General features: G+C 44.8%; 4 protein-coding genes, 1 long non-coding RNA gene and 1 other non-coding gene across 6 annotated transcripts in view; 2 read left to right on the forward strand and 4 right to left on the reverse strand.

Moving 5' to 3' along the window:
• Positions 1-26,614, forward strand: part of LOC144698301 (uncharacterized) — a 290,571-nt gene that overhangs the window by 43,024 nt on the left and 220,933 nt on the right. The window lies entirely within an intron of this gene.
• The window catches only part of LOC144698274 (uncharacterized), a 133,680-nt gene continuing 107,750 nt past the window's right edge, over positions 685-26,614 (reverse strand). The window contains exon 2 of the mRNA XM_078570245.1: positions 685-3,932. Coding sequence (XP_078426371.1) covers positions 2,554-3,582 — 1,029 coding nt within the window. The 5' untranslated portion in view covers positions 3,583-3,932 and the 3' untranslated portion in view covers positions 685-2,553. The remainder of the gene's footprint in view (positions 3,933-26,614) is intronic.
• LOC144698531 (uncharacterized) overlaps positions 8,333-26,614 on the reverse strand; it is a 44,012-nt gene continuing 25,730 nt past the window's right edge. Inside the window, exons 2-3 of the mRNA XM_078570466.1 lie at positions 22,336-22,859; positions 8,333-8,385 (exon numbers count right to left, since the gene is read on the reverse strand). Of these exons, the coding sequence (XP_078426592.1) occupies positions 8,333-8,385; positions 22,336-22,859 (577 nt within the window). The remainder of the gene's footprint in view (positions 8,386-22,335; positions 22,860-26,614) is intronic.
• Positions 9,269-9,341, reverse strand: trnat-agu (transfer RNA threonine (anticodon AGU)). Its single transcript has one exon. It is a non-coding gene; the product is annotated as a tRNA-Thr (tRNA).
• Positions 17,446-18,936, forward strand: LOC144698283 (uncharacterized). Its single transcript, XM_078570254.1, has one exon. The coding sequence runs from the start codon at positions 17,960-17,962 to the stop codon at positions 18,632-18,634; it is 675 nt and encodes a 224-aa protein (XP_078426380.1). The 5' UTR covers positions 17,446-17,959; the 3' UTR covers positions 18,635-18,936.
• Positions 20,216-26,614, reverse strand: part of LOC144698532 (uncharacterized) — a 62,486-nt gene continuing 56,087 nt past the window's right edge. The window contains exon 7 of the mRNA XM_078570467.1: positions 20,216-20,320. Coding sequence (XP_078426593.1) covers positions 20,216-20,320 — 105 coding nt within the window. The remainder of the gene's footprint in view (positions 20,321-26,614) is intronic.

Here is a 26,614-nt window from a genome sequence, read left to right on the forward strand (position 1 = left end):
AGATTCAATTTCCCTCTTCACTTTAACTTTAATCTCTCTGATAGATACGAGTGTGTTTAATTCAATGCTGATTGTTTTATAGTTAGTTTCACTATGGAATATATGTTAATGTCTTGATGATTTAAAATGTCTCCTTCAATTTTCCACAATAATCACTTCATGTTGTTCTGTTGTCAAGTAGTTGAGCATGTCTGGGACCTGTTCTTCAGTGCAGGGTCACCATGCATTTCCACATGTTAATTATGTGGACATATCACATCTGCACACTCACACCAGTATCCCAATACCATGCTACATGTGCCAACCTATGCAAGTCGCCCTTGGCCTTTCAAGTGATCTTATCAAAATATCAATGGGGCGTCTGTCTGAAGATCTTTGCTGATCTAACCCTGCCTGGTTCTGATGCCTTGGATAGTGGCCAAACTGTCGAATTCAGTTTCTGTTAAATACAGAGGCAAGGACACAAACATCACCAAGAGAAATCTCTGTTTACTGGTCTCATCTTAAAAACTTTCCTGACTTTCACTTGAATGTACATGTACATCAGATTGAACTATTCCATTGAATTATACCCAGGTGAATTATTCCATTTCCCAACTGGTGGTGTGATTTTCTCTTTTATTCTAAATGCGTCATTCCATTAATTACCATTCTATCTCATTCAGGAAAACTGGAGGAACTTTATTGTCCCATTTAATACTCATAATGTGGTGTTTGTAGATCAGAGACAGAAGTACAGATACTTGCAATCAGATTGTAGATCACTCCCATATCTCCCATTCTCAGGCACTTCGTCCTGAATGATAACAAATGGGATGAAGCCAAATCTTTAAAAAGCAAAGCCTTTTGTTTACATTGTCACTGTGCTGTCAGTGGAAAGGGTTAACTTCTCAGCTTGTTAGCAAAGGGGCTGAAGAAACATTCTCAAATGTGCACACTTGTGTCAACTTTATGTAGCTTCATTTTCAGATCAAGGATAAAGCAAATCCTATTTTAATCTTTGATTTTCCAATTCTCTTAGTATTTTTCTCAGCTTGGAGAAGATCATGTCCACTGTAGATCTGCCAGCACAGAAACCGCACTGTGCTTCTGGATACACTCGGTCTGCAAGTAGATGGAGTCTTTTAAGCCTGACACTAGTGAAGGACGTCCCTGTGATGCTGAGGAGTGAGATGTCCCTGTAGTTGTTGTAATCTCCTCTGTCACCTTTCTTTTTGTATATTGTGATCATTATTCAATCACACACGTGTCCTGTGGAAAGGATCCTACTTCCCAACAGAGAAGGAGGAGGTCATGAAGCTGTGACAGTAGATGGGACTTTCTGGGCTTGAGCAGTTCAGCTGGAATTCCATCCTTGCAGGGTGTCTTTCTGCTTGCTAAGCAATTAATGGCCTTTTTGAGCTCAAATGATGAGGGTCCTCATCCAACTCAACCATGACAGGAAACTGCAGGAGAGAGTCAAACAGAGACTGGGAGATGTCTGTCTGATGGGAGTACAGCTCACAGTTCAGTTCAACCCAGTGGGACATCTGTTTACTACTGTCGATGAGAACTTCACCATCTGCTGATTTCAGGGGGTAACTTTGGTGATGGTCAGACCAAGCGCCCTCCTGATCCCATCATACACAGCACGTAGATTTCCATTGTCACAGGCAGTTTGGGTTTCTTGACATGGGTTGATCCAGTGTTTATTTGCACAGTATCTCCCTGGCTTTTACACAACTGTCTCAGCTACTTTCAAGTTACGCAGTGCTCTAGCTGTTGGGTTTATGTTGTAATCGGGTAGGCTTTGCTTTTTGCTTCAATGACAGATTCATCTCTGCTGAGTAGGTCTCAAGCCAGTCTTTGTTGTGGGTTCCACCTTTCCCAAATGTTGTTGCTGCTGTGTCAGAAATGATTGAACTCAGCGACTTCCAAGATTCAGCAATATCAATGTTGACTGATGAAGCTTTCATCGATGAGCCTATAAAATACTTCACTATTTTGTTTATCTTCCTTGATAATTTAATTACATAACGGAGGTGTCACTGTGAGTAATGTACAAGTCAGTAAGAATTGTCAGCAAGGATTAATCAGCACTTTCTAATTGGAGATGTTAATCAGTGGAACCTCTCAGACACTGAATTGTAGAGTTTGTGCCAAAGATAAATTTAGGATAAAGTAAAAGTTAATAATTTTATTATAAATGCGTTCCTGTCATGGGTTCTTGAATTAAGGGTAATATCACAGATGGTGCTTTTAAGAGATACACTGCAGTTCAGAAAATCAGTGACAGAAACAGAATATTAAACTCCAGCCAGTTATACGGCTGTTAACATCAGCAGGAACAAACCTAATTATTGTCAGACTATCAATCCTGGACATGATTAACAGAAGCAGTCACCACAGAATCCAACTCCACAGTCATTTACGAATTCACTGGTGAGTCCGCAGGTTGGAGGACCTTATGAATCCATTTCCACACACGGAGCAGGTGAATGGTCTCTCCTCAATGTGAACTCGCTGGTGTACAGTCAGCTTAGATGACTGTCTGAAACTCTTTCCACAGATATTTCAGCTGAATGGGCTCTTCTCAGTGTGAATTCGCTGGTGTGACTGAAGGCTGGATAACCAAGAAAATCCCTTCCCACACGCGGAGCAGGTGAATGGTCTCTCCCCAGTGTGAATTCGCTGGTGTCTCACCAGATCAAATGACTGAGTGAATTTTTTCCCACACACAGAACAGGTGAACAGCCTCTCCCCAGTGTGAGTGCGCTGGTGTACAGTGAGGGCAGAAGAATGCTTAAACCTCTTTCCACAGGAAGTGCAGCTGAACGGCTTCTCCTCAGTGTGAATTCGCTGGTGTTCAATGAGGACAGATGACTGTCTGAAACTCTTTCCACAGCTACTGCACTTGAATGGATTCTCCTCAGTATGAATTCGCTGGTGTAACTGGAGGCTGAATAATCGAGCAAATCCCTTCCCACAAACGGAGCAGATGAATGGTCTCTCCCCAGTGTGAAGCCGCTGGTGTCTAACCAGGTCAAATGACTGAGTGAATCCCTTCCCACACACAGAGCAGGTGAACGGTCTCTCCCCAGTGTGAGTACGTTGGTGTACAGCAAGTGTGGATGAATGCCCGAAACTCTTTCCACAGGAGGTGCAGCTGAAAGGCTTCTCCTCAGTATGAATTTGCTGGTGTGACCAAAGACTGGATGACCGAGTGAAACCCTCCCCACACACAGAGCAGGTGAACGGCTTTTCCCCAGTGTGAATTCGCTGGTGATTCAGCAGGCTGGCTGACTGAGTGAATCCCTTCCCACACATGGAGCAGGTGAACGGTCGCTCCCCAGTGTGAACTCGCTGGTGTGTAGTGAGGGTGGATGAATACCTGAACCTCGTCCCACAGTAAGTGCAGCTGAAGGGCCTCTCCTCAGTGTGAATTCTCTGGTGTAACATCAGGGAGGTTTTCTGAGTGAATCCCTTCCCACACTTGGAGCAGGTGAACGGCCTCTCCCCAGTGTGACTGCGTCGATGGTATTCCAGCCGGGATGGATAAATGAATCCTTTACCACAGTCCCCACATTTCCAAGGTTTTTCCATGGTGCCAATGTCTTTGTGTTCCTACAGTTGAGCCGATCAATTGCAACTTTGTCCACACACAGAACAGCTGACAGTTTCTGTCTGCTGTGAATGGTGTGATGTTTGTCCAGGCTGTGTAACTGGTTAAAGCTCCTTCCACAGTCAGTGTGCTGAAACACTCTCACTTTTGTATATGTGTCTCTATGCTTGTCCAGTCACATTTATGTTTCAATTATTTTCTTGGAGACAAAACAGACGAACATTTTCCCTTCCACCTTCAAAGGTCGACGGTATTAAGGTTCTGGATAACAATTGACTCAACCAAGATGCTTAGTTTCAGTGCGCATCTCCAAATCCTTCCCTTCTAAGATCTGTAAAGAGAGTTAACAAAAGTAATCACTAAGTACAGCATAGGAGTTCAGAGCAGACAATTCTCGTTTTTATTTTCTCATTTCCCAAAGCTGCTAATCCTCGGCCCAAACACTCTCCAATTTCCTGTGCTAAATTCCAAACCGATCATACCATCTCCCCCATATGTTTCCTCCACACCCAGTTTCTCCTTCCATCTGCTCTGGTTCAGTTCAGTTCTCAAACCCCTGTGTCCAGAGTGAGAATAAAATCAATGAATGAATCACTTTTTCTCCTGTTCACTGGGACCCTGAAGCCCCGCCTACTCTCTTGTTTCACCAGGATAGCTGGGCATGCGCAAAGCTCGCTGCTGAAGCAAGATGGCGGCCATTAAACTGGGCCTGTTCGTGGTGAAAAGCCCCAGAGCTGCAGGTTCTTATTGGGAGTTTCCTGCCTCCAGCGGGTGTTTCTGAATCCTCCTCACCCACATCCTAGGGCTTCCGCACTGCTCTTGCTCCAGCTCAAAATGACTGGGGAGTGATTGGCGGCATCTCTGGCTCCAGCTCCGGCTTCTCTGGCTGCACTGGTGAGGTGCAAAGGAGATTCACTAGGATGTTGCCTGGGGTGGAGAGTTTCAGCAATGAAGAGAGACTGGATAGGTTAGGGTTGTTTTACTTACAAAATTGTGAGGGGCAGAGATAGGGTAGAAATGAAGAAGCATTTCCCCGTAGCAGAGGTGTCAATAACCAGGGGTCATCGATTTAAGGTAAGGGGCAGGAGGTTTAGAGGGCATTTGAGGAAATCTTTTCACCCGGAGGAGGTGGTTGGAGACTGGAACTCACTGCCTGAGGGGGTGGTAGAGGCAACAACATTTAAGAAGATTTAGATGAACACCTGAAACGCCACAGCTTACAGGGTTAGGGGCCAAGTGCTGGAAAATGGGATTAGAATAGATGGGGGCTTGCGGGCCGGCACAGACACGATGGGCCGAAGGGCTTGTTTCTCTGCTGTTTCTCTCTGCGACTGACCAATAGGAAGCGGGCGGGACTGGAGGACCAGGCGGGAACGGCTGGTCCTCCAGCCAATCGGAGTGAATGAGGGGCGGGGCTGAGCCATCTGTGTCCGCGCATGCGCTCCGCCGCACACTGACCCTTATAAAGATGGCGGCCGTTGATCCCCGGGCCTGTCAGCGGGAAAATCCCGAGCAGCTGCCGCCGGTTCAAACCCGGACCCGGGATCTTCTTACTAGGGGTTTGGGGTCTACACCGGGTGTTTGTGAACCCTCCTGTCTAACCCAGCCGCCGGCTCCATCCCTCCCCGCTCACCCGGCAGCTTCTCACCCGATAAATAACCGCCGCCCCGCTCGGTGTAACCGCGGGACCGGCAGTTTCCTTTGGGGTTAAGGACTCCACTGGGTGTTTGAGAATCTTCCCCAACCACTCGGCCGTCTCCATTCCTCCTACAGTCGGCCAATTCTCTCCGGTTGTGTAGCTGAGATAACCGCATCCCATTTGTTGCTCATCCAGACTGCGCATGCGCCAACCTGACCTGCGCATGCGCCAACCTGACCTGCGCATGCGCCAACCTGACCTGCGCATGCTCCCTTCTCATCCCACCACCGCGCCTGCGCGGGAGCCTCTGTGGTGAAGATAGGGCACATTCTACACCGCAGCGAATGCTGGGTAGGAACACCGCCATGGAGAAAGCGAAATCTTAAATGGATAATTTAGTTTCCAACTCCGATTACCATTGCAGCCATGGAGATAATATACAGACTTATTAACTAATTTATTCCAGCAACCAATGTGCCTAAAACCTCCACCACAGTTCTGTTCTGGGAGTAACCAACAGCAGAACAAACCCCAACGGTTGCGTGTGAACCCATTGGAGTCTCAGCAGCTGAAGTGAACGTGTGATTTTAAAAAAATAATTGTACATATTGGCCCAATGGCTTCATTGTCTTCGGATCACAAAACATAATTTTCTATTCAACCACGTGACCTTTCAATGGCGGTGATCCTACCCAGCCTTCGCTGCGGGGTAGAATGTGCCCGATCCTCACTGAAAGATTTCCCTGCGCAGGCGCAGTACTGGACTCTGCCAGGAGCATGCACATTGCGGGGTGTAACTTGAGCTGAGCAACAGAATGTCGATGCGAGTGAATTGAGCCGGTGGGTGGAGAGGAATGAAGGGGCCGAGTGGCAAGGGAGCAACGGGGAGGCTAAGTGAGTGGGGAGGGCTAAAGGCGGCCGAGTGCTTGGGGCGGAATGGAGAGGCCGAGTGGTGGGGAGGAATGGCAGCGGCTGCGTGGATGTTGAGGCGTCACGAACACTCAGTGGAGCCCCAAAACTCTCAATAAGAAACTCCCGATCCCGGGGTTGCACCAAGTAGTGCGGCGGCTCTTTATTTGGGTGAGAAACTGTCCGGGGAGCGGGAAGGGATGAAGCCAGTGGCTGGGTTAGATAGAGTGTGTGGGGGAGGCAGATTCAGTTGTGGATTTCAAAAGGGAACTGGACTAAAACCTGCAGCATGTCCAGGGAAAGGGCAGGGGAATGGGAACAGGTGAGTTAGTTTCCAGAAGAGTAACAGGTCTCCCATTTCAGACGATGATGAAGAGGTTTTTTTTCTTTTCTTAGGGGGTCGTTAGTGTGAGGAATGTTACCCAGGAAACATTGGAGGCTGGGTCATTGAATTTATTCAAGGCAGAATTAAACAGATTTTTGATAGACAAGCGAGTCTAGGACTATGGGGGGCGGGGGGCGCGGGACGGAACGGACAGACAGGGAAGTGGAGTTGAGACCACAAGATCAGCCATGATCTTATTGAATGGCGGAGCAGGATCAAAGAGCTGAAAGGCCGATGTTCCTCTGACTCGGGCTGAATGGCCTCAAGATGTGGTGTTGCCTTGGCTCTGAGTTTTTGGAACAGTGAGGGGCTCGAGCGACAAAATGGGCTTTTCCTGATGCTACTTGTTATGTTCTTATTCAGCACCAATACCACTCAAGGCAATGGTTACTAACATATTGCCAGCAGTAGAGTGTATGAGTGGCCAATTTAGGCTGCAGCTTCTATTGAGTTGTGTGTTTGAATCTCATCACTGCCAAAGTTTCAGTTGGTTCGTCCTTTCAGACGTTTCATCAAATTCCTTAGCATAGGCTCGGGTAATTTGATATATGACTTGGTTCGTCTTGGTAGGAAGAACAAGGGAGGCTGTAGGAATTTCAGGGTGACTGCGAATAGGCGGGACTGAATGCTCTCATTCTCTACTGTAACCATTCCATGATTTTACATGAACAACATTTACACCAGTGTAAGGTCTCCAGTCATGGCTGAGCGATTAAGCCGATGGATTCTAACTCCACTGGGATCTGCCCACACTGATTCGCATCCTGCCGATTGCACTGCTCAGTGTTCCTTCCTTTTGGTCCCTCCAGAATTAATTATTGGCTAAATGGAGTCAGAACCTTCCAAATACTCCCGTCTGTTTTTCCTGTTTCACTTCTGTGATCCTTCTTTTCTGTGCATCCATAAGCATTCACAGAATTTGCAGTCAGAATTGGAACAAAGCTGAGCTATTTAGTTGCATCCTTGCTTTCTGAGAGTTTGCCAGTCCTCAGGGACAAACCCGAGCCTGCTGTCACTCTCGGTGTATATGTCTGTGTGTGTTCATATGTGTGTGTCAATGTGGTTCAGTTTACTGAGGGGGTGAACTCATTTTTACCATTGCAAATTTTATTCACTTGCATCATATATCATCATGGTAAATGGTACAAAGAATAACAACAGGTTTAAAAATTGCAAGAGGAGATTGACGCTTTCTGTATTTATTTAAGTGGAGACTGCTTATTGATTCAGTCCATATGTGACACAGCGGAGGAAGATTGAAATTTTCACTGAGCAACATTTGAACAGACAGTGGATTCCATCGGTGTAATAGTGTGTTCCAGTTCGGTATATGCAATCAGAGAATCAATTTCTATTCGTTGCTTTGAACCCAATCTTTCTAATAGGTTGGATGTTATGCACATGTTTCCTCCATTCTCTCGCTTTATTTGAACTGAATATTCATAAATCTATTTGTGTGGGAACTTACTGAATAACAGCAGAAGTGGCAAAGTTTGGGCAGGATTTCCTTGTAGCCAAAGGGCACAAAGCAGAACTATGTCAGTGATATAAGTAGACGCAGGAAGAGATGGATTCTAAATTGTCTTAAATCATTAAACCTTCAGTTGGAAGCTAATTTCGTTCAAAGAATATGCTATAGAAACACCCTAGTGGTTCAGATTCGGTGCTTTCACCGCCTGGGTTCCATTCCCTGTCTCGATGTTGTGCAAAATGTCGTAACTAGGACCCAATTTATGGTTTGGAAAAGAGTCGAATTAAACTTGAAACCTTCACTCTGTTTCTCCCTTCACATTTGCTGTCAGACCTCCTGAGAACTTCCAGCACTTTCTGTTTTTATTATAACATGAATTACTGACTTTATCATACACATGATCACAAGAAATAGGAGCAGGAGTAGACCACATGGCTCATCGAACCTACTCCATCATTCAATTCAATCATGGCTGATCTTGGGCTTCAACTCCATTATCCTGCCCGTTCCCCATATCCCTTAATTCCCTGAGAGAGCAAACCTCTGTCCATCCCAGCCTTAAATGTGTTCAATGATGGAGCATCCACAACCCTTTGGGTAGAGACTTCAAAGATTCACAACCCTTGGGGTGAAGTAATTTCTCCTCATCTCAGCCCTAAATTATCGGCCCTTTATCCTGAGACAGTGCCCCAGTGTTTTAGACTCCCTGAACAGTGGATACAATCTCTGTGTCCACCCTATCAAGCCCGCTCAGAATTTTGTAGGTTTCAATGAGATTGCCTTTCATTCTTCTAAACTCCAGAGAATAGAAGCCCAATTTATTCAGCCTCTCATCATAGGACAACCACTTCATCCCAGAGACCAATTTAGTGAACCTTCTCTGTACCGTCTCCACTGCCAGTATATCCTTTTATAAATGTGGAGATGAAAACAGCACACGGGATTCTAGATGCCGTCTCACCAAAACAGACTTCTTTATTCTTGCTTTATTACAACCCCCTTGCCATCGACCTTCCTTATTGCTTGCTGTACCTGCATGCTCACTTTCTCCGTTGCTTGCACAAGTCTCTCTGAACATCAGCACTTACAAATTTCAAAAGCATTCTGCTGTTCTAATTTTTAGTAACAAGGGAACTTATTCACACACCTGCCCACATTATATTCCATCTGCCATCTTGTTGGCCACTCACATAACCTTCTGATATCCTTTTACAGTGCTCGCCTCAAAAGTGACCTTGCCACCAAATTTCATACTGCGCATGCAGGCCCCAGTGAGAATTGAACTCACAACCCCTGGTTTACTAGACCAGTGCTCTAACCACTGAGCTATGGAGCCACTTGCCATATCTTATTCACAGTAAGTCTCCTAGTGGAACGAGGAACAGGACAACGTTCCCCATCGATGAGAGATGATAGACCTGGAAATGTCTGAGATGGAGAACAGATAATTAAAAGATGCGACATGAAAACGGCAAAATTTGATGTGCTTTCAGTGATGAATGTCTGCCGTGGTTATGTGAGAGATTTTACTGCTGCCTGTTTACACTGACACAAATATCACTCCTGACCAATCAATCTCCTTGAAAGCAGCGCGCCAGGCCGAATGGCCTCTTTCTTTGCTGGAGCTGCCTATAATGTTATTTTTTCCAAGCATCATTTCCCAGTCATTCCGACATTTTATTGCACGCTTGGGGGAATGTACTTTCTTACATTCTCGCTTTTGAAGTCAAGACACTGAGCAATTTCAAAATTTTTCATTAATTTCAGCACAGGATTTGGAACCAGACCAGTTGAACGACACTTTATTGGTGCGAATCCTTCACTGCAGCTCACCCATTAAAAACAGTGCCTGTCATTGCCCGAAGATGTCATTTATGATAAAATTCTGTCGGAGAAACTTATCTCTGGTGAAAGTATCCGAAAAAGGGCAAATGGGGCGGAGATAAAGCACGTTGCAAGAGTTATAGACAGCTTTCCTCGTGGTGTCCAGGTGAGGATTCGGCCCTTTCACCGCCGTGGCCCGGACTCGATTCTCGGACAGGCAATGAAAGTTTATTGATCTGGCACAAACTGTTAAAACAGGCCTGATTTACTTATTGATTGATATCCGAAAAACGCAATAGTTCCGCCCGAATCAGTGGAGCGAGAGTTGAAGTTTCACATCAGAGCTGCAAATATCACACGTGGAACAGCTTCGAGAAGAAATACAGTTCCTAATGTCCGCGGGGTATCAGTTTGGAGTATTTGTATTTACAAATCATACTCTCAATGTGTTAATTGCCTTAACCACTCGACCATATGGGCTCGGTGTCTGTCTGTTTAAATGTTGCTCAGTGAAAATTTCAATCGCCCTCCGCTTTGTAACATACGGACACTTAATAACTGAACAGTCTCCACTCAGAAATACAGAAAGAAAATTCCTCCTGAACCTTTTAAACCTGTTTTTCTTTTCTCTCTACGAATTTAATATGAAGCCACAAAACTAAGGTCAATAAAGTGTGGATCGGTAAAAATGAGGAACTGAAGCACATTGACACACACAGGAACACACACACACACATATAAACCGAGAGTGACAGAGGGCTAAGGAGAGACAAACACTCAGAAAGAAAGAATGTCACCAAACCGGCTCAGTTTTGTTCCATTTCCAAATGCAGATTTTGCAAATCCTTGCAGATGAAAGCGCGGGAGTTTTTGTTTGATTCCATTTATCCGATAACTAATCCTGTTGGCACCTGGTTAAAATCGGGAATAACGAGAACCGCAGTCAGCAAACCAACATTGGGGAAACCCCGATGGATGTCAGTACCATCGCCCTCAACATTCGTCCGCGACTAACAGCACTTCCTGAGGGAAAACATGTTCATATCAAATCAGAGATGACTATGAAGTAAGTCGTACGGCCCGTCGTGTCTGTGCTGGCTCTCAGGAAGAGCAACTAAACCAATTCCACTCACACGCCTTTCCTCCACACCAATTTCTATTTACATTGTCTCTCCTCGTTCACCCTGTCAAAATAAAGGACCACAACCCGCCCCAACCCCCACCCCCCGTATTAAACTGGACTTGTCTCTTGCTCACCCAAATGGAATTCCTAACGTGCCCAAAAGTGGGAAGCAACTGAAAATTTGGGAGCGGTGGGATTCGGAACCACTCCTCCAGAGACTGGAACCTGAATCCAGCTCTCCCGTTTGTAGAGCAAATGGAATTAGATTGTAGATATCAGCTCAGAAATAATAATGACCTGCTTGATCAGGGTAAAGTTCTTTTGTAATTCGATATGAAATCAATTGCATAAATAAATAATGTTTGTATCAAAAACTGTATAAGAAATCCCAGTCCAACTCTTCATGTCATTGGGTCAGGGAAACTTTGTTAACTAAGGCAAAATGTGCATGGATTCTGCAGAAATTCCTTCTTCAAGCGAGAAATGGACAATGATTGAAAGGGGGAAAACTCAGGTTTAAGGAAAGAGAGAAGTAATTTGAGACGAATTGGTTAGCTCTTTAAAAATAGCTGGCACAGATACGATGGGGTGAATGGCTTCACGTTGTAGTAAAAACAGGAAATGCTGGAAAAACTCAACAGGTTTGACAACACCTGTGGAGAGAGAAGCAGAGTTAATGCTTCGAGTCGGCTTGACTCTGAAGAAGAGACATACGGACTCGAAACATTAACTCAGCTTCTCTCCCCACAGATGTTGCCAGGCCTGCTGAGTTTTTGCCAGCACTTTCTGTTTTTATTTCAGATTTCCAGCGTCTACAATATTTTGCTTCCATCTTCGGGCCTCTTACTGCGCTGTGCCATTTGATGATGACATTGTTGATCAGTCTGTCTCCAGCATTCCTAATGAGAACAGCCGAATTCCATTTCTTCAAAACAAAGACCCAAAGTGCTGCTGCATGACGTCACCGTTTAACATTCCAGACAGCTCCATTGGGCTCTTTACAGCGCAGGGATTATAGTGATGAGTGGGGTCATATTCGCTTCACAGCTGATGGAGTTGCAGTTTGAAACCTGGTAAGAGCATTATCCAAGCTTGCTCATTTAAGTGTGAGTGAATGTTCAATAATTTACATTTGTTGCTTAAGATGAACACATGGGTTCGAACCCTGCCGCCTGAGGATTTATCATTTAAATAGGAGAAAACCCACCCAAACACACCCGTATTTTCTTGTTCATTTGTCAGCATTCAGGAGATGGCGTATTGGCATTGTCACTGGGCTAAAAATCCAGAGATAAAAGCAAAATACTGTGGATGCAGGAAATCTGAAATAAAAGCACAAAATGCTGGAAAAATTCAGTATGTCTGGCAGCATCTCTGGAGAAAGAAACAGAATTAAGGTTTCTATTGCGTATGACTCTTCTTCAGAGTTCTTTGAGCAGCACACAGGACCGAATGGCCTCTTTCTTTGCTATAATTTTCTATAATCTTATGTTTCCCAACACCACGGTTACTTCTTTCACAGTCATTCTGCCATTTTATAATCCCTCTTGCGAGTGGGTTCAAAGGTTAACAATGTGCACAAGAATGGAAGGAGCCTGCGACTGTGGATAATCGGCACTCTGCACATTCCTGTACTCAGTATTTGGAAGAATCAGGAAGATGAGATCCCAGATTATCTTTACTATGTCATCTGCAAACTCATTCTTTCTAAAATCCTTGTGTCCCACATTCCCTAACCCTGCTTTCGAAGGGAAGCTTGGGTTCATGAACTGACTGTGTCTGCATCAAGCAGCTAATTGACCTGGGAGCTGGACGGGCAGAGGGAGCTGGAGGCGAGGCAGGGACAGAAGCAGAAACAGATGCGACATGAAAGTGTTTAGAATTTGATGTGTGTCAGTTGCTTTCAGTGATGAATGTCTGCCGTGTGTTCTCTTGTCAGTTTCACAGGAGCCGCAGTAATGATGTTGGTGGGTTTTGGAAATTGACAGTTACACATGAGCAGCTTGTGGGGCTATTTCACCTCACTGTCAATTCCATGTCCCAGCTCACAGCAACTGTTGTTGTCATTGACTGAAGAATTCAGTCCATTTAAAATGGAAACATTGTTAAAAGCAGCATCGATAAACCAAACTGATAAAAGCTTCACCGCTTCCCTGGTGGTCTAGCAGTCAGAATTCAGCGCTCTTATCGCCACTGCCTGGGTTCGATTCCCGGTCAGGGAATTCAGATTATTGATCTTGTTAAAATGGGTATTAAGTACTTTTTGACTGAAAATATTTCGCAGCTCCACCAGAATCTTTGGGGTGACAGTTGAAGTTTTGCCTCCGAGGTGGAAATATCACACTTGGAACAGGTCGGGAAAAAAGATAAAGGCGGAGTGAATGAATGAATGAAAGGAGGACAAGAGAAGGGCTGGGTGCGAAGCACTGACCACAGAGATGGTGGCGCGAGGCAAAATATGGATGGGGGAAGGACGAATTTTGGTCCCTACTGGTTGCACTGACAAAGATATCACTCCTGATGGGTCAATCACAACTGGCCGTTAAACGCAGCACATCAGCTCATCGAGGCCGAATGGCCTCTTTCTATGCTGTAACTTTCTGTAATTTTATGTTTCCCAACAGCACGGGAGGTTCTTTCACAGTCATTCTGCCATTTTATAACCCGCTGTAGTGAGATGTACTTTCTAACCTTCCATTCGGCTCTTTTGAAACCAAAATATGGAGCAAATTCAGCGAGTTTTCTTCTCAGTTCTAGCACGAGATTTGTCACGAGACTTATTGAACAACACATTAATGGTGCCAATCTTTCACTGGAGCTCACCGCGTCCAAAGAGCACTTTTATCATCAGCCTGTTATGTACCTTCGTGCAGTACATCTGCTGAACAATATAAGCTTATCACAGCTCTTCTTTCTTCACATTGAAATCCAGTGCAAAAATATGAACAATTTCAAAGCTTAACAACTTAGACAAGACTGGAAGGAGAGTGTAGCGGTGGATAATTAGCACTGTGCACATTCCTGTAATCAGTACCTGGGAGAATCAGGGGAATCCTGGTGTCTCTTTGCCCTGTTATCTGTAAACTGATCACGTTGTGTTTTATGTTCACACGAACTGACTGAGATTGGTTAAGTAGCTCCTGGAAGAGCAGAGAGAGCTGGAGATGAGGCAGAAAGAGATGTGACGTGAAAGTGCTTAGAAACTTTTGTGCATCAAGTACTTTCAGTGGTGAATATCCGACATGTGTAAACTTCACAGGAACCGCAGTGATGAGCTTAGTGAATTATTTGTTTGAAAGAAGCTGTGCCCGCCGTGGGGCGAACCCAAGGCCCTGGCATTACGCGCCTTCGCTCTACCGACTGAGTTAGACACAAAGTTAAAACCGGGAATAATGCAAAGAGGGAAACCCCAATGGATATTGACTCCATTGCCTTAACCATTCGGCCACGACGACTGGCTCTATGCACAGGTTAGTGTCGTTGGTATAAAATCAAAGGCAGCTACAGCAGAGGAGGAGGACATTCGGCCCATTGTGTAAATTCTGGCTCATGGAAGAGGAATTTAGCTGATTCAAAAACCCCACCTTTTCTCCACAGCCATTTATATTTTTATTGTCTTTCCTCGTTCTTCCTGTTAAAGTGAAACACCGCATACACCTGCTTTAACTGTGAGCCGGCACTTTTTCGACCAATAGGGCAATTTCAGCAGCATTGGGGTTAGAAAACACGCCTCAACAAAGAGTGAGACCTTAAATCAGCACCTACGACCGCTCAGCTGCGATACCGAGCTCAGGATGCTACTGCCCATTTCTTTGTTTGGTATTTCTACTCAAATAGAACAGAATCAAAGCAGCAGCGACATGTCACAAGGCCCCACAAGACTCCTCCGTCACTCCAGAAGATCATGGCGGATCCCCAGTCCCAAGACCCGATCCCAAGAGCCCTTCATTCCCTTCCAAAAATCAAGAGAATTTTAGGATGTTTTTTCTTCCATTGATCGGAGAGCTCTGTGGACACCTGGTTCAAATCAGCAATAATGAGAAGCACAATCGATAAGACTTTGGAAACCCCAGTGGATTTTAAAAGCATCGTTTTCACCACTCAGACACGATGATTGACCAAGGATCCAATGCTTTCCACTCAATAATCATTAACATCATTCACAGCTTCCGCTTCTCAGCTGCACCTCCTTCCAAACATTGTGATCCATTTTCCTCAGGATTTGTTCCTGGATTTAATATATACCTGCTTTATTACCTTATTTTGAAATCAGATTCGCTTCAATATCCAACACAAATTGAATTGCAAACCTGACGGACAAACAATGGAAAACAACTCACTCGGTAACACAAATCGCATGGTGCTCATTTTCAGATTCCCAACAGTCAGATTTTCAATAAAATGAAGGAATTTTACATTGAAAACATTTAGAAAGTTTGTGTGACTTTTATTTGTGACACACTAACTCGGGTATTGTGTAAATGCTGCTCGGAGGTTTAGTGACCGGGATATAATCTACCTGCGTTTTCCTGAGCCTGTGCTCGTTGTATTGGGAGGTTTGGCCCGAGTTGGAGTATCTTGTGTCCCAGGGATGGGCAGTAACCCGCTGATTGAAGCTGCAGTCGCTGCTTTCTGCAGGAAGTGGGTGTGGAGAGTGCGGGGCTGGAATATTGCGGCTTTGCTGCTTTTCCCTGTCTCACTCACTGTGGAGCTGAGAAAGAAAGAATAATTGATGGGCTTGGTTGAATCCAATAACTTCATAAATTTCCAATGGGTTAGATATCGGTCCATGGTAGGGCTAATTGTTGTCTCATTAAATTTGAAATGAATATTCGAAAAAAGCTGTTTGCCTGGGAACTCACTTGGATAACAGTCGAACTGGCAACATTTCAGAAATCTTGTCTTTCAGCGGAAGTACCTAATGACAGCCTGGAACTGTGTGAGAATGAATGCCGATTGGGGGGAAACAGTGTAAGCTTCGGCCCTAGGTGGTCTTGAACCACCAACTTTTCAGTTAACAGCCAAACATGCTGACCAATTGCACCACAGAGACTGATGCAGATTTAACCTAGGGTGTTAGCGAGTTAAAGCTTCAGATTTCTGCTACCAGAATAACAATTGTTCTCTATCAGCTTACCTCTTCCAAGGTAAAGTTTGGGACCTTCATTATGGCTACATGGAAACAGTCTGATCCCACCCACTGCAGGCACATCCATGTCACCGGGAACCAGCTCTCCTTCAAGCCTTTGCGTGTCTTGTCTGTTCCCAAGTATTCTGATTGTCCCGAAGCCAATATTAGGTTTGAATTCCTGATGTGCAGAATCCTTTCAATGTCTCAGATAAGTTAATTTCACTAATAACATCAGAGTCAATGTTCAGATGCTTCACGTGTGCAAATAGCTTTATTCAGTTTGCCCACATGTCAGCATTCCAACTTTAAAAGTTCAAAGGATTTGATCCATAATCAGAGCATTGTTACTGGCACAACACGGTTTAAATGTTCCATGTGTAGGGGGGAAAAAGGTCACTAGCTCGTCCCATCTCCTGAGACTGCACTGAGTTCAGATCTAATTGTAGGGGTTTGTTCTGCTGTTCATAACATCCAGGAGAGAATTGTGGTGGAGTCTGGAGCAATGTGGCCGTTGCATCAATTGATTTAACATTTTTATGTCTTGCCCCTATGGCACCGATCGTATTCTGATTGCAGGTAGAAGACATTCTACAATTTGGGCTTTCAATGGCGGGGCGCTCACCCAGGATTCACTGCGGGACAGAATGTGCCCTATCCTCAGAACAGAAATTCGCAGCGCATGCGCGTTTACGGGTATACTGGGGCATGCGCATTGCTGTCTCCTTCATGAGCATGCGCAGTGCTGGTCTGTGACTGCAGCTGCTCAGAGCGGGTGAATAAGTCGAGCGGAGCCAACTAACAGAGTTAGTGGGTATATGAGGAGGAATGGAGCCAGCGGAGTGGACAGGGAGGCTTCATAAAGACACAGTGCAGGCCTCAGACCCCAAATAACAAGGTACCGGTCTTGTGTTTGCGGAGAACGGGCCGAAATAGTCTGGATTTCTCCCTTCGCCAGGCCCGGGGTTACGGCCGCCATCTTTATAGGGGGCAACGTGCATCAGGGCGCATGCGCGGTCATCCTGGTCCAGGTAGCAGGAGGAGAAAAAATTGTGAATTTCTATCCTGGACTGACAGGGATGGATTTTGGAAACTCCTTTTACAGGCACACAGCAAACTCAAACCAAGGGAAATGTTTGTCTCTTCTCAGTTTCTAATCTTGGACTTACAGTAGTGGATTTTAAATTCCTTTTACAGCAGGGCTGTAGAACTGAACCCAGCCAGAGCAGAGGGGGATAGAAAACTGGGAGAGGAAAGAAATGGTGGAGATTGCATGATGGGGCTGAATTTCTCATCACAGGAAGGAGAGTGTGTGGGACTGTGATTTACAGCTTGGGTTGGGGGAGGGGAGACGAGAGGAAGAAATATTCCCTAGCAAGTGGAATTGTCAATCATTAATTTCCAGGCTGGACTGACAATGATTACTTTTTTTAACTCCATTTACAGGGTCTTAGAAGGGAAGGATTTTCAGATGCCAAACATCATCAAATATTAAGATTTGTAGATTGGAAACGCAAAGCAAACATCGCATCAACATCTGATGAGTCACTCGATTCATCAGGACCTGAATATAATCGACCTTTGAATGTGGAAGGAGAAATGCTTGACTGTTCTTTCTGTGGGAAAAGATTTCAAACATTAGTGTGACTGGGAAAGCACCGAGACACACACACACCCGAGTGAGAGTGTTCCAGTGAACTCACTGCGGAAAGAGCTTTAACCAGTTACACAGCCTGAAAAATCATCGCACCATTCAAAGTGGGGAGAAACTGTACACGTGTTGTGTGTCTGGATGAGAAAATGTGAGAATGGTGTGAAGCTATTCAGTTATCCATCCCAGCTGGAAATTAATTGACACACTCACATTGGGGCCAGCACCATGGTGAAACCGTGGAAATGTGGGGAATGTGGGAAAGGATTCAATTATCCATCTCTGCTGAGAAGCCATCGACGTATTCACACTGGAGAGAAGCCGTTCACCTGCTCCGTGTGTGGCAAGGGATTTACTCAGTCATCCACTCTGCTGACACATCAGCGAGGTCACACTGGGGAGAGGCCCTTCAGCTGCACTTACTGTGGTAAGAGGTTCAGGTCTTCATCCCACCTGAGTGGACACCAGCGATTTCACACTGGGGAGAGGCCATTCGCCTGCTCTGTGTGTGGAAAGGGATTCACTGTGTCCTCCAACCTACTAAAACACCAGCAAATTCACACTGAGGAGAGGCCGTTCAGTTGCAATTCCTGCGGAAAGAGGTTCAGGCATTCCTCTGAACTCACTGCACACCAGCGGGTTCACACTGGAGAGAAACCATTCACCTGCTCTGTGTGTGAGAAGGGATTCACTCAGTCAGCCAGCCTTAAGTCACACCAGCAAGTTCACTCTGGGGAGAAGCCATTCAGCTGCACTTCCTGTGGAAAGAGGTTCAGGTCTTCATCTAATCTTAAAGTACACAAGCGAGTTCACACTGGGGAGAGGCCATTCACCTGCACTGTGTGTGGGAAGGGATTCACTCAGTCAGCCAACCTGCTGTCACACCAGCGAATTCACAAGTGACTGCAGGGATTGGATTTTGCTGTTCCTGCTGCTGTTAGTCACATCCAGGACTGATAGTCAGATAGTATTAGCTTTGATTCTGCTGATATTAACTCCCCTATAACTGGCTGGAGTTTAATTTTCTGGATCTGTCACTGATTATCTGAGCTTCAGTGTCCCTTTTTAAAAGCACCATCTGTGATCTTTCCTCTTAATTTCAGAACTCTCAACAGGAACTCGATTACAATAAAATTAAGAATTTTTACTTCAATCCTAAATTTATCTTTGGAGCAAAGTCTACAATTCAGTGTCTGAGAGGATCCACTGATTAACATCTCCAATTAGAGAGTACTGATTAATCCTTGTTGACAATTCTTACTGACATGTACATTCCACACAGAGACACCTCCATGATGAAATTAATTTATCAAGGAACATAAACAAAACAGTAAAATATTTACAGGCACATCAGTAAAAGCTTCATCAGTCAACACTGATATTGCTGAATCTTGGAAGTCGCTGAGTTCAATCATTTCTGACACAGCAGCAGCAACATTTGGGAAAGGTGGAACCCACAACAAAGACTGGTTTGAGACCTACTTAGCAGAGATGAATCTGTCATTGAAGCAAAAAGCAAAGCCAACCCGATTACAACATAAACCCAACAGCTAGAACACTGTGTAACTTGAAAGTAGCTGAGACAGTCGTGTAAAAAACAGGGAGATACTGTGTAAATAAACACTGGATCAGACCAGATCATGAAATCCAAACTGCCTGTGACAATGGAAATCCACATGCTGTGTATGATGGGATCAGGAGGGCGCTTGGTCCGACCATCACCAAACGGATGTTGAAGTTCTCACCCACAGAAGAAAACAGATGTCCCACTGGGTTGAAACTGCTGTGAGCTGTACTCCTGTCAGAAGGACATCTCCTAATCTCTGTTGACTCTCTCCTGCAGCTTCCTGCCATGGTTTAATTAGATGAGGAACACTCACCACTTGAGCTCGAAAAGGCCATTGATTGTTTAGCAAGCGGAAGGACACCCGGCAAGGATGGAATTCCAGCTGAACTGCTCAAGCCCAGAAAGTCCCATCTACTGTCACAGCTTCATGACCACCTCCTTCTCTGTTGGAAGGCAGGATCCATTCCACAGGACACGTGTGATTGAAGAATGATCACAATGTACAAAAAGAAAGGTGACAGAGGAAATTGCAACAACTACAGGGACATCTCACTCCTCAGCATCACAGGGACGTCCTTCACTAGTGTCAGGCTTAAAAGACTCCATCTACTTGCAGAGCGAGTGTATCCAGAAGCACAGTGCGGTTTCTGTGCTGGCAGATCTACAGTGGACATGACCTTCTCCATACGCCAGCTACAAGAGAAGTTTACAATTGGGATTGAATCTAAAATGCTGTCAGCTTCTGTGCTGAGAAAAGTGAAAGGTTATAATTACTGAGTGAAAGTAAACCTTTAAGTATGAATCACAATGAACTTGTACAATTGTAAAAGGCATCGAAAAGTTTGATTCCCTGAAGATAAGCTTCAGCCTTGAGGTTATGATCTGGAGCTCACAAGCTGTGGGAAGCTCCACCCTCTTTAACTCTTTTCAGTCTCAGAAGGTTGAAGCTGCTTTTGCCTGTGAAAGTGAACTTTTTCAGTTTTATTTTTCTTCAGTTTTATTACCGTCATTTGGAAAGGTGCCTGAAGAAAGAAGAAAAAAAACATTTGTGAAAAGCTGAGAAAAATACAAAGACAATTGGAAAAACAAAGATTGAAATGGGGTTTGGTTCATCCTTGATCTGAAAATGAAGTTACATAAAGTTGACACAAGTGTGCACATTTTGAGAATATTTCTTCAGCCCCTTTGCTAACAAGCTGAGAAGTTAACCCTTTCCACTGACAGCATGGTGACAATTTAAACAAAAGGCTTTGCTTTTTAGAGATTTGGATCATCCCATTTGTTGTCATCCAAGACAAAGTGTCTGAGAATGGGAGATATGGGAGTAATCTACAATCTGATTGCAAGTATCTGTACTTGTGTCTCTGATCTACAAACCATAATATGAGAGTATTAAATGGGACAGTAAAGTTCCTCGAGCGCTCCTGAATGAGATCGAATGGTAATTCATGGAATGACGTATTTAGAATAAAAGATAGAGAAAATCACACCACCAGTTGGGAAATGGAATAATTCACTTGGGTATAATTGAATGGAATAGTTCAAATTGATATACATGTACATTCTAGTGAAAGTCAGGAAAGTGTAGATGAGACCAGTAAACAGAGATTTCTCTTGGTGACGTTTGTGTCCTTGCCTCTGTATTTAAAAGAAACTGAATTTGATAGTCTGGCCACTATCAAGGCATCAGAACCAGGCAGGGGTAGGTCAGCAAAGATCTTCAGAAGACACCTCATTGATATTTTGATAAGATCACCTGAAAGACCAAGAGTGACTTGCATAGGTTGGCACATGCAGCATGGTATTGGGTTACAGCGTGCGTGTGCAGATGTGATATGTCACATGTGTAATTAACATGTGGAAATGCATGGTGACCCTGCACTGAAGAACAGGTCCCAGACATGCTCAGCTACTTGACAACAGAACATGAAGTGATTATTGTGGAAATTTGAATGAGACATTTTAAATCATCAAGACATTAACTCACACTCCATAGTGAAACTAACTATAAAACAATCAGCATTGAATTAAACACACTGGTACCTATCAGAGGGAGTAAATTTAAAGTGAAGAGGGAAATAGAATCTGGATTTAGAAAATATCCACAAGGTGGAGGCGGGTGAACAGAGAGATGGAGAATCTTTAAAGTCCGTACATGACCTTTTGTTTGAACCAGATGTATTTACAACATTCCAAAAATGTAGAATTGTGAGAGATGATCGGCAGGTGGGGAGGATGAATCTAAGTCGATAGTTATCACATTTTAGTCAAAAAGTTTTGACATTTACTCTTGGTGGCAGCTCAAGGGTTTGTGTTGCTGATTCTGATGATTCTAGTAGCTTTAGTATGTTATCTACAGTTCGTCATCAAGAAATTAGGAAAACAAGCTCGTAGCTCAAAAATAGTGAGGTTAGTCAGAAATCAGTTGTGAGAAATCAATAAGGATATTCCCTTCTCAAGGTGGGGAGGTCTGTGAGAAATCATTGTCTAATAACGTTATAAATTCTTCAGAAATGTATTGAATATTATAGGAAGAGCTCTCTATCTGATGAGGGGAGATGGGAGAGAAACTGGAGAAAGATGTGGGTTCAGGGCTCAGACAAGAGGAAACTTAAGAGACAGTTTGTCCTGGTGGGCTAGTGGAAGGGAGGGAAGCAGCAGAGGCAGCTGATCGGATTGTCCCAATCTTAGTGACAAAGAAGCTCCATGAACTCCTCACACTTATTGTTGGAGGTGAAGATGGAGGAGACAGGGGAGAGGGAAAGCCCTTCCAAAGGAACTAACTTGTGTTAGAGATATTAAAAAGACATGACATATGGTGAGTTAAACACAAAGCTGATTTATTTGACTTTTATCCAGAATATCAACCCCTATAACTGGGCTGTAGTTTATTAACATCAGCAGAAACAGCCCCAAATGAACATGGTTAGTCCTGGTTGCAATTTCACAACAACATGCAATCACTGTAGTTACTTGTGAACCCGCTGGTGTCTCAGCAGGTGGGATGCCTGAGTGAATCCCTTCCCACACTCGGAGCAGGTGAATGGTCTCTCCCCAATGTGAACCCGTTGGTGTGTCAGCAGGTGGGATGACTGAGTGAATTCTTTCCCACATTCTGAGCAGGTGAATGGCCTCTCCCCAGTGTGACTGCGCTGGTGTTCAGTGAGGTGAGATGACCACCTGAACCCATTCCCGCACTGAGAGCACCTGTACGGTCTCTCGTCAGTGTGAAGACATTGATCGGACATCAGATTCCCAGAACTTATGTAGCACTTCCCACAGTCTGGGCATTTAAAAGGTCTCTCCTCAGTGTGAACTCGCTGGTTTGTCAGCAGGTTGGATGAATCCGTAAATCCCTTCCCACACTCAGAGCAGGTGAAAGGTCTCTCCCCAGTGTGAACTCGCTTGTGAGTCAACAGGTGGGACAACCGAGTGAATCCCTTCCAACACTCGGAGCAGGTGAACGGCCTCTGTCCAGTGTGACTGCGCTGATGTATTTCCAGCAGGGAAGGGTAATTGAATCCCTTCCCACAGTCCCCACATTTCCACGGTTTCTCCCCGTTGTGACTGTGCTTGTGTCTTGACAGGCCAGATGATTCGCTGAAGCCTCGTCCACACACAGAACACGTGTACGGTTTCTCCCCACGGTGAATGGTGCATTTTCCTTCCATGTTCAAAATCCAATGATATTCAGGTTACGATAGAATGGGCAACACCATCAAATTCTGAAGTGATGTTTGGTTTCAGTTTCCTGAATGAAAATCCTCCCGTTCTAATTCCCTGTGAAATTGATTTAAAACAGAACAAAGGGAGTGAGAGAGAACCCACAAAAACACAAAGGCAGGTTGTGAAACTGAGCTGAATGAATCTGGGAATTTGTGGGACCAGCACTAGGAAAAAGTGACCATGAAAACTGCCGGATTGTCATAAAAACCCAACTGGTTTACTAATGTCCTTCAGGGAAGGGAACCGGTCACCCGGTCTGGGCCTACACAAGACTCTGGCCTACAAGGGTGGAGAGAGGTGGGAGGGGCAGGGGGGTGAAGGGATATCAACAACACAACAAAAACTTTGACAAAATTTCCAGAAACCTCAACCTCCACCCCCTGGAAGAACCAGGGTAGCATGTGACACACCATCACCTCCAAGTTCTCCTGCAAGTCACACACCATCCTGACTTGTCCGTCATCCAGTATTTGATGAGCAGAAAGTTCCTCCATTTAATTACTGGGAAGACTGAAGCCATTGTCTTCAGTCCCAGCTAAAACCTCCACTCCCTAGACACCGATTCCATCCCTCTCCCTGACTGACTGAGACTGAACCAGACTGTTGATAGGAATAGGAGTAGGCCATTCAGCCCATCGAACCTGCTCCACCGTTCAATCCGATCAATGTATTTTTCCCCACGCTATCCCCATATCCCTTTATGTAATTGCTAAGCCTGTCATCCATTCCTTTGTTCCCTCTACACTCAACTCCTGGCCAGCTTCCCACATTCAGCACCCCTGTAATCCAGGACTCTGCTTACTCGCACCAGGTCTTGTTCACCCATCATCCCTGTACTCATTGACTTACAAAGGCTCTGGGTTAAGGAGAACCTCAATTTTAAATTTCTCATCCTTAGTTTAAATTCATGCAAGGTCTTTCCTTCCCTATCTCTGCAATCTCCTCCAGCCTCACAATCCTCCAAGATATCTACACTTCTCTAATTCCAACCTCATCAGCATTCCTGATTTTAACTGCTCCATCTTTGGTGTCTCCCCCTTCAGCTGCCAAGGCCACAAGCTCTGGAATTTCCCCCCTAAACCTCTCTTTCCTCCTTTAAGAGAATCTTTAAAACCTTCCTCTTTTAGTAAACTTTTGTTCATCTGCCCTGATATCTCTTCATGTGGCTGTGTCAAATGTTGCTTTCTAACACTCCCGTGAAACACCTTGGAGCGTTCTGTCACACAATAGAATTAATTAATTAACGTTTCAGGGTGGACAGTATGTGATAGTCAATATAAGCTCAGAGCGGGAGAGAAATTGACTATAACACAGGAAAAACAATTCCTGACTATGAAAGATACTGTGGGAAGGTAAAGCTGGGAAGCCAGCAGCACATGGTCAGGGGGTGGGCAGCAGTGGAAACCTCGTTTAGACAGAGTCGGCAGAAGTTACAGTAGAGTACGAAACATAGTTAAAACACACCCTGTATTAGAGGCAGGGGAGGTTAGACAATGGCAGAGAGGTGATCAGGGAGGGCAGAGGTAAAACAGGGCAATAGGTGGACATGGATTCAGATCCACAGTAAAGGAACCACACCAGCCCCAGAACCATTGAACTCTCACAGATAACACAGCACAGCACTAAAGGTCTCAATTGTAGACGAATACTCAAAAATATTAACATCTGAAACTATTTCACTCGTTTCAACTTTAAACTCTCCTGCTGGAGCCTTCGACTGGAAACATAACAGAAGCACTGGAGTCAGAGAAAAATCTCCCAGTTGAGGAAATACCCGGGAAGCGGGGTGATGTCACCGTGTAATTGTTGATGTGTGATGATGTCACAGTGTAATTGTCAATTGTCGATATGTGATGATGTCACAGACACAAACACAGAACATCTGGGTCTGTACAAACCAGTGATCACCACACATTATGAAAGATGTGACTGTCCTTGAGAGGGGGCAGAGGAGATTTACCAGAATGGTTCGAGGGATGAGGGATTTTAGTTGTAAGATTAGGTTGGAGAAACTGGGGTTGTTCTCCTTGGAGCAAAGAAGATTGAGGGGAGGTTTGATAGAGGGGTACAAGATCATGAGTGGTTTACATAGGTAGTTAAAAGCTGTTCCCATTCGCTGATCGTAAAAGGATTACAGACACAGATTTAAGATTTGGGACAAGATCTACAGGGGAGATGTGAGGAAGACATTTCACACGTTGAGTGGTAATGACCTCGAACTCAAAGCTTACACTCCAAGTCTGATAATATCCAGGTCCTGATGAATTGAGTGATTCTGTCAGACTTTGATATGATGTTTCAATTGAGTTTCCTATCTGACAACACCCTTCCATTATCCTGTAAAAAAAAGTTATAAAATCCATCACTGTCAGTCCAGGGTAGAAATTGAGAACACACAAACATTCCTCCTGCTTTGAATTTGCTGTGTGTAAATCCTCTCCTAACCCCTGGTAAAAGGAGTTTCCAAAATCCATCACTGTCAGTCCAGCACAGAAATTCAGAAAGAACAAACGTTTCTCTTGGTTTGAGATTGCTGTGTGTAAATCCTCCCCTTCTAACCCCCTGTAAAAGGAGTTTTCAAAATCCATCCCTGTCAGTCCAGGATAGAAATGCACAACATTCTCTCCTCCTGCTACCTGGACTAGGATGACCGCGCATGCGCCCTGCTGCATATTGCCCCCTATAAAGATGGCGGCCGTTACCCCGGGCCTGGCGAAGGGACAAATCCAGACTTTTTCGGCTCGTTCTCTGCAAACACAAAACCGCTGCCTTGTTATTTGGGGTCTGCGGCCTGCACTGTGTCTTTATGAAGCCTCCTTGCCCACTCCGCTGGCTCCATTCCTCCTCACACACCCTCTAACTCTGTTAATTTTCTCCGCTCGACATTCTCTAACCCGCTCTGAGCAGCTTCAGTCACAGACCAGCACTGCGCATGCTGATAAGAAGGACCGCAATGCGCATGCGCACAGAGCCTCTATTGTGAGGATAGGGCACATTCTGTCCCGCAGTGAATGCCGCGTGGCGGATCCGCCATTGAAAGTCCGAATTGTAGAATGTCTATATCCTGCAATCAGAATAGGATCGGTGCCATAGGGGCAAGACATCAAATTGTTAAATCAATTGATGCAACGGCCACATTGCTCCAGGCTCCACCACAATACTCTCCTGGATGTTATGAACAGCAGAACAAACCCCGACAGTTAGTTCTGAATTCAATGCAGTCTCAGGAGATTGGACGAGCTAGTGAATTTTTCCGCCTACACATGGAACATTTAAACAGTGTTTTGCCAGTAGCAATGCTCTGATTATGGACCAAATCCTTTGAACTTTTAAAGTTGGAATGTTGACATGTGGGCAAACTGAATAAAGCCCTTTGCACACCTGAAGCATCTGAATGGTCTCCCAACAGTGAGACTGTGTTGCTGTGTCAGTAAATGGGATGATGGAGCGAATACCTTTCCTTTTCTAACTGGTGAACAATCTGTTTACAGTGTTAGTTTACCTCTATGTTTTCAGCTCAGACATGGATCTCGAAATCTACTGCTGATGGGACCCACATTCTTAGCACTACAAAAGAACAAGGTGCAGGA

Source organism: Cetorhinus maximus, chromosome 23, assembly GCF_964194155.1.
Source record: "Cetorhinus maximus chromosome 23, sCetMax3.hap1.1, whole genome shotgun sequence".
Lineage (NCBI taxonomy): Eukaryota > Metazoa > Chordata > Chondrichthyes > Lamniformes > Cetorhinidae > Cetorhinus > Cetorhinus maximus.

Bases quoted from the DNA above. Each gene is read 5' to 3' on its own strand.
- LOC144698283 (XM_078570254.1), top strand. From the start codon at position 17,960: ATGGTGAAACCGTGGAAATGTGGGGAATGTGGGAAAGGATTCAATTAT.